Here is an 8,576-nt window from a genome sequence, read left to right as displayed (position 1 = left end):
CAACGTCACATAATTGTTTGCTTCAGTGTTTGGTAGGCAACACTTTTCAACATTAAATACCTTCTTGGCCCCTTTTATATATATGCTACGTGTTCCAGTCATTCAGCGTTGGGGAAATTTTGGATTATGGAGTAAAGCGGCAATTCACTAGGGCAGGAGCAGAATCAAGTGAATAAAGCCAAGGTACAATGTTACATATGATAGAGTTCCAACTAAGAATTTGCTTGACTTCCAAACACAACTCACAAATTGAAGCACAAAAGTCATTAACACGAGTTTGAATATAAAGTTTGCCTTTTCTTCAAGGGTCATTAACCACAAGTGCTATTGGTACACTCTACGTGTGTATTCTAAAAATATATAATTAATTATTCTTTTTTACATTAAGTTATTATCTGTAAAATCACGTTAGAGCATGTATATATTTTTGTTTTTAGAAATCTATAAATACTACTCTTTTTATTTAGGAAGTTATTATATTAAAAATTATGGTAGAGAAAGAGACAGGGCGTGAGCAGTTGTACTTAAAGAGTCAAATCATGATAGAAAAAAAAGATAGAATTTGAGTGGTTTGAAAACAAATTTTAAAAGGTATTTTTGGTATAACATTAAATGACATAAATTATTTATACCAAAAAAGGAACCTCTCCCATTGTATATAAGTATAGATTTTATGTACTCAGAAGAAAAACAATTGAGCATCAACCATGGACATCAAGCACCAGCACTTTCTCGTCACTGCCATACCAGCCCAAGGCCACATCAACCCTACTCTTCAGCTAGCCAAAAACTTAGCAAGAGCTGGTGCACAAGTCACCTTTGCCACCACGGTTTATGGCCTTAGCCGCATTAAAAACCCTCCAGCCTCTAATGGTCTCTCCTTTGCATCCTTTTCGGATGGCTATGATGATGAAAAATCTATGAAAAACCGCGACTTCGTGTGCTTTTTATCAGATGTTAAGTGTTTCGGTTCTAAAGACCTTACCAAGTTGATCCAAGCCTCATCAAACGAGGGCCGACCGGTGACCTTTGCAATCTACAGTATTTTGCTGCCTTGGGTGGCAGAATTGGCGAGTGAGATGAATGTTCCTTCGGCTTTTTTAGTTATCCAGTGTGCCACCTCGTTTGCCTTATATCACAGGTACTTCAATAGCCATGATGGAATTTATGATGGAGTTCGTGAAGTTGATTACTCTTCAATTTCCATAAAATTGCCTGACCTTTCCTTGTTTCAAAAGGAGGATTTGCCGACCTTTTTCTTTCCGAATGATCCATTATTCCCTTCTGTAGTTCCTTCTTTTCATGAACATATTAAGATCTTAGAACAAGACTCTACAGCTTGTGTACTGGTCAATACTTTTAATGAGTTAGAAGAAGGATCAATCAAAGCTGTTGATGGAATGAATTTGATCCCAATTGGACCTTTGATTCCATCAGCCTTTTGTGATGGCTACGATTCATCTGATAAATCTGTTGGTGGCAACTTATTTGACATCCCGGAAAATGACTATCTTCAATGGTTGGACTCAAAGCCAGAAAGTTCAGTGGTTTATGCATCATTCGGAAGCCTTGTGACTTTAAAGAAAGAAGAAAAGATGGAGATTTTGCATGGATTAAAGGAAGCTGGAAGGTCTTATTTGCTCGTGTTACGAGCAGATAACGAACAGGAAGAAGAAGTAAAGGCAGTGGTAGAAAATATTTCAAGTGAAGAGGGGATGATAGTGCCATGGTGTTCACAAATGGAGGTGCTCTGTCACAGGTCAATAGGGTGTTTTCTCACGCACTGTGGGTGGAATTCAACACTGGAGAGTATTGTTGCTGGGGTTCCAATTGTGGGATGTCCACATTTATCTGATCAGACAACAAATGCAAAGTTGATCGAGGAAGTTTGGGGTATTGGGGTGAGAGCAAAAGCCAATGAAGAAGGTGTGGTGGAAAGAGCAGAGATCAGGAGGTGCTTGGATACTGTGATGGGAGGTGGTGAGAAAGGGGAAGAAATGAGAAAAAATGTTGCTAAATGGAGAGGTATGGCGATGGAGGCTGTGAAGGAAAATGGATCTTCATACAACAATTTCAGAAACTTCTTAAGAAATTTGGAGTAAGGATGCCAATAATTCGTGTAGAAGCTGGAATTGAATAAACTATAGTGTACGTTTAATTGTTGAAAATTCCAGCCTCAATTCAATTTTTTTTTTTAAATTGCAGATGGAATTTCTTGCACTTATATTTCTTGGCATCTCTTTCATTCAGTCTTTGTTGTTTTTTTTTTTTGAGGAATTTCATTCACCCTTTTTCAACAAATCATGATTTTTTGCCCCTTTCGATCGGTCCTTTTCCTTATCCCGAGGTGGTATGTAAGCACTGACGTTTCCTTCGTCCAGTAGGGTTTGGGAAGGTAAAAACTTGGATAGATCCAATCTTGTACATCATGTGCCACAAAACAAATTTTTTCATGTAAAAAAATTAAAGATGTGTCGAAATTTGTTTCGGGTTTATCGTAAGTGTTTGCAGGTTGAGAATAGTAGTGTAATCTTGCACTAAAAAGGCTGAGGATGGAGTTGAAATAATTTAATTATTTAAATTGAACTTTAGTTTAATAAATTCTATTTTTCATTAGATAATCTCATTAAACATAAAAATATTAATTAATTTTTTTTTAAATTTCAAGCTAGTCGAGTTTGACTTAGTAAAAATTTATTTGAGCACGGCGCAACAAATAAAGAAACAATTTCAAACTCAACAAAACTAAGCAAACAAAATTTAAACACCGAGAGTGTTAAGCTTGAGTAAAATTGTTTGAAAAAGTGATATTGTACGATAAAATCCAAATGGTAAAAGCAAAATCGCTAATTTTTTGGGGTCAATTTCAATTCCTACGTTACTCCTACTCTAATTTATATTAGGGAAGGTTCAACTGAGCTAAGGAAGATTAAAGGGAGTGACTTCTACCTCTAGACTAAAGAAAAAAAAAAAAAAAAGACTTCTACCTCTAGACTAAAGAAGTGCACTACTGTGGGTTCAAATCCTCGATCGCGACTTATACCAGTCAGCATCGATCCCACAAATAAAATAGTGATACGTATGTCTGGCACATGGCTTTCTTTCCGACAAGGGCAGGAACAGTTGCATTCTTGGCGGTTTTGATCATTTTCAATAGCGCGTAACTTTGGTTGCACACGACATGACTTTGTTTGTACAACGTGTAACTTTAATATAAAATTTTGCGGGACCCCACACACGTTGTGAAAATCGATGTACAATTAGTGATCAGTTTTTTTTGCCAAAATCTGGCCGTGAACAGTTCAGGAGCGGTCATTCTGCCCCTCACCCCTTTCATGTCATTTGCTTTCCCTTCTCCACCAAAAAGAGTTCCGTGGGCACTTAGGCTTAGTTTGGAGTTTAGGATAGAAAAGAGAAGAAGGGAAAACAATGCCTTGTTTGGATTGCATTTTCTTGAATTTTTTGTAAAAAAATTACTGTAGCGATTTGATGTATGTGAGAAAAAAATAACAGAGAAATGTGATCACGAAAAACGACGCAATTTTTCAGCAGAAAATAGCTGTCCAAACACCTCCTTAAGTTATGAGAGAAGAGAAGAGAAGAGAAGGGATTGTTATGTTATTTGGAAATTTTGAAAATTAGTAAAATGATTTTGAATCTGAAAGTCATTAAATATTTATTCAAAACATTTTAAAGGATAAAATATGTATTTTAAAAAATTTTCACAACATTCCTCCAACTCTCTCTCCATTTCTCTCCAATTTGGGAAGAAAAATTTTACCTACCATTCATCCTCCTATTTCCTTTCTTTTCTCTTTTACTAAAAACTCACAAACAAAAGAAAATCAAGTTTTTTCATCTTTTTCTTTCTTTTCTGTCTAAATCCTCAACTCCGAAATGAACCCTTAAAGCGGACCGCCAGTACCTGAGAATTAAAACACAATGCAAGCCAACTATTCTGCTTCCGCCACGGTTACAAGGCACATCATCAAAACCAGACAAATTACTGTGAAACCATAAAATCACCCAAAATCATAATAATCAAATAATCCAAATGCAAAAACCGGAGGTCAATGTTGGATTCCAACTGCATTTGCAAGTGTTTTCTTTCCAACAAAGCCGAAGAAACAACGGTAATACATAATTTGCAGATTAAATTGGAGTTGCAGCCTAGAAGGATGTTAAAAAGAGACCTCAAATATTTCTGGCATTCTATTCAAATCCTAGTGAATTGCAGAGAAATAGATTTGTTTGGATAGAGTATTATTTGAAATAATTACTGTAACACTTTTTATGTTATGATATATGTGAGATAAAAAAAATGATTAAAAATATAAAAATGAGTTAAGAATATTTTTATTAGACAACCGAAATGTTATTTGGAATAATTTATTTTCCAAACAAACCCACTCGAAAATTTGGTTTCGAGTCTGGGGGCTTAGTGATAATGCAGGTGACGAGTGGCGAGTAAGGAGGAGAGTAAAGAAAATGGGTCAATACACGAAAGGAGGATAGGACGAAATCAGCGTATCACATGATGTGCTTTTACGGGACTGCGCGTGTCACTCCGTTATTTGTGCGGCCGAGCTGCGACCGAGGATTTGAAGTCCACTGCTGCACATTGTTAGAAATTGTGCCTCAAATTTAAGTGATGTCTACTTGTCCATTAATTTTCTCCGGAGATTCATTAATACATTTATTTCCCTTTTAGATTCATTCTTAAATTCACGTACCTCTTGAAATTTATTACTCCCTCCGTCCCATTTTGATAGTTCTGTTTCTTTTTTCACACAGTTTAAGAAAAAGTAGTTAACTTTGTTGGAAAAGTAAATTTAGATTGCTATTTTCCTAAAATACCCTTACATTAAATATGATACAACTTTATGGGAACTTGAATTGATGGTAAAAAAAGAATTAGCTCTCATTAAATGGGGTAGGTTTATAGTAACAACTACTTACATTGAATAAGGGTATTTTAGAAAAATTAAAATACAACTACATTCTTCAATTGGAAAGTGGACTACAATTTGGGACAGATGAAAAAGAATACAGGACGATCAAAGTGGGACGGAGGGAGTATATTTTTATGTATGTAAATTGTCTCTCTATATACATTGATTTTATGAAATATATCTCCCGTATATTTTTGTTAGAATTTTTGGATTCTACACATTTGGTATCAATTGGTATAGTTTTGGTGTGATCGATGGTGTGATCGACAAATCAGTTGTATGTGTTAACAAATATAAGTTTATACCCAAATTGTATGATTTTACACTAGAAATTATAGAAATTACTCCAATTGGTTTGAATCGTACAGATTTCAACTTGAGAGGCCTCTAATCTAGTGCACGAGAGGAGCGTTTGGGGAGTTTCTGTAAATTTCCACCCAAGGGTGACCTTTTATTTGCAAAATATTCACATAGACCTTTCTTTCTTTTTATATCACATAGACCATGTTACAGGGCACGAAAGTTACTTAGTTAAGAATAAAGATGAAACTTTCTTGCATAGATATGTGCCATGTATTAAAATTTAGTGGTGTTATACTTATGTATCAATATAAGAAAAATTAATCCAAAGAATAAACTATTTTAATGTCTAACCTAGACCATGCAATAAGGAATTTTTTTTAACAAAAAAGGGGTAAAATATACCTTATCGCCTGTGATTTAGCATTTTTTCACATAACTTCCTTGTGATTTAAAAAACTATATATAACCCCCCCCCCTCATAATTTGGACTAAAAGTCACGAAATTTGCATTCCATAATGGAGTCAATTAAAATGTCAAAAGTATCCTTTTATGAAGTTGAAACTTATTAATTAATCACAGAAGGGTTATGTATATATTTTGAAAATCATAAGGGGGTTATATGATAAAACACTAAATCATAAAAAGTTATGTAGTAATATACACATAACCATAAGGAGTTAAAGTATCATACGTATTAAGTTTATATATTTTGATTGCTTTAATCATTTTAGTTTTTAAATAAGGATATTCTTGATATTTCTTTGGATTCCGTTATAGAGGATCATTTTTATCACATTGACACTTCAGTCTAAACTATAAGGGAGTTACGTATAGTTTTTAAAACTATGGAGAAGTAATATGAAAAATTACTAAATCACAGGGGTTAAAGTATATTTTACCAAAAAAAAAAAAGGTGGTTGACGGGGTTACTGAGATGTGATAAGGTTTCTCATTAGATTCCAAGTATTCTTTGAGTCCGTTAATTGTCGCGGGGAGATTGTGCTGCAAAAATGTTTTCAGTGGTGTATGTCTAATTATTAAAAACTACTTCTTTTATGAAACTTCTAAATTCATGTACTTGTAATAATAATGATGGTACATGTATTTATATCCTTGCGCTCTTATGAATAGATATATTGAAAGTTTAGTTGAGCAATAAATTCCATTTTCATTTCTTCCTTCCTACTGTGCGGTACTGAGTAATCCATGGCAGTATTTGCGAGTCCATGCAATCGAGGCTAGTTGTTTGAATAGGAGTTTATTTGGATGATTTATTTAAGATAATTACTGTAGTATTTTTTGTGATGTGATGTACGTCAGATAAAAAGGTGATTGAAAAAATAAAAAGGTAATTACGATCTGTGAAACAAATTATTTTTTTCCAAATCATTTCAATCCAAAACCACTCAAATTATTTGTATCTTGGAAAGTGACCGTCTAATAAATCATATTGCATCATTACTGTAGACACGTTCCTGTAGGAATGAATTCACTTTCAAAAACAGGAAGATATCATTACGCCTCGACTTTCCTCCTAGTTATAAATCATCCTATTTCTTTGAGTTATTTCGAAGTTTGAGTACTTATTTTCAAACACACACTACTGCACTACTGCACATGTTATGCTGCTTCACTTGGTAGCCAGCTCAAGAGTTAGTCAGTCAAAGGAAAATCACTTGATCAGTGACATTGTAGGATGTGATTCAAGTGATCATAAGGATTGAGACTACGAGAGCATAAAAGCAAGTTTCAGCAGATAAATATTTGTCAGTGGAAGGAGAACTAGGATAAATTAACCAGCAAAAAGTTCCTCCATTAAATATTCATAGCAAGTATATATGCTTATCAAATCCGACCTTACATATGATCACTTTTCACATATGAAGCATTTCTAGGGAGAAAAAAAATTAGCAACAAATATTAATTGGTAGTTCCTGGGATTTGGAAATGTTTGTTTGTCCTTCGATGATTTAGTAAATTAGGTATACCCAACCTAGGCTCTTCAAAGTCTTTGGGTAGTTTAAGTCTTTAAGAGGAGAAGAGGAGTTGCTGTTTTCTTTTGTTGAAACCGGAAATTCCAGTATTTTTTTGTTTTCTTAGTAAAATTGATTGCTTTGTTTATGTCATATCTGCCATTGGTGGCGTTTGTTCTCCTGCCCTTTGATGTTATCAAAAACAAAAAGAAAATTGTAAATAAGCTATACTATCTTTTTTACAAAATTTGTTTCCCATAAACTTTAAGAACAAGTAGAAGAATAATATTATTGCTTCTTGAAATCTTCCACCATATATTTTTCGGTTTAAAGAATGTTTATATTTTTTTTTTTTTGGAAAAAATCGTTTAAAATGTCCCTCACATTTTGTAAAATAATTTTTTTCCCTTTTTTATTTTTAAAATAGTAACTTTAAATCCCTTATAAAATCAAGTCAATAAAATTTAATTCCAATCTAGATTTTTTATCACTTTTTACCCTGAATCCATCACGTGACCTATACATGATCATTTTTTTCTTTGGTAAAAGAATTAGATCCCATTTGCAATTAAAGAAATAATCCGATACATATTTATTTTTGTTACTAAAAATTTAAAATCTGACTTGAACCATATTCAACTTTTCCCCTAAAAAATGAGATATTATCCAATCCATATTTAGTGGGATCTAACTTTTTTGTACATAAAAATAATGACTGCATTTGGATTACGTGGTGATTTCAGGCTAAAAAATGGTAGGAAGTTTAAATTGGCACCAAAGTTTATTAAATTGAATCTACAAGGGATGTAAAATTAACATTTTAAAAGTGAAGAACGAAAAAATTTATTTGGCATAATGTGAAAGATAATTTGAACAATTTTTCCTATTTTTTCAATGGTTATGGAATGAATTTTTTTAAGAAAACCTTAAAAAGTTTCAAAAATCTCCCAAAAGAATTGGTATGACTTGGACCTCATCATGCTAAACCAATGAAGCCCGCTTATACAGGTCTACCATTCCCATCCGAATCTAAACCCCTATTGACCCTAATATTGATGATTTAGGTCAACTTGAAATTATCTTCTTCAAAGGCCTCAATTGAAATTGGAAATGGTAATCAAAATCCAGATCCTCAAACAATTTACTGTTGATCTTTAAAGAAACCCAATAAAGCCCAGAAGTATTTTGACAAGTGACACTATTGAATAGTCCATCCTCTATTTTGTTTTTTTTTTCTCTGTAAACAAACAAAATTTTCAAGCAGACTACCAATAGTAACTTGACTAGCAAATTCATGAAAATGGTCCATCCTCCTTGTGTTTTTTGTAAACAAACAAAAATTTTCAA

General features: G+C 33.4%; 1 protein-coding gene across 1 annotated transcript; it reads left to right on the top strand.

The window, feature by feature from the left end:
* Positions 1-662: 662 nt before the first annotated feature.
* LOC113764792 (UDP-glycosyltransferase 75C1-like) lies at positions 663-2,236 on the top strand. Its single transcript, XM_027308791.1, has one exon. The coding sequence runs from the start codon at positions 708-710 to the stop codon at positions 2,100-2,102; it is 1,395 nt and encodes a 464-aa protein (XP_027164592.1). The 5' UTR covers positions 663-707; the 3' UTR covers positions 2,103-2,236.
* The last annotated feature ends 6,340 nt before the right edge of the window (positions 2,237-8,576 follow it).

This window comes from Coffea eugenioides, chromosome 3 (genome assembly GCF_003713205.1).
Source record: "Coffea eugenioides isolate CCC68of chromosome 3, Ceug_1.0, whole genome shotgun sequence".
NCBI classification, from domain to species: Eukaryota; Viridiplantae; Streptophyta; class Magnoliopsida; order Gentianales; family Rubiaceae; genus Coffea; species Coffea eugenioides.
The sequence above is the reverse complement of the archived record's forward strand: the minus strand, read 5'-3'. Positions and strand labels throughout refer to the sequence as shown.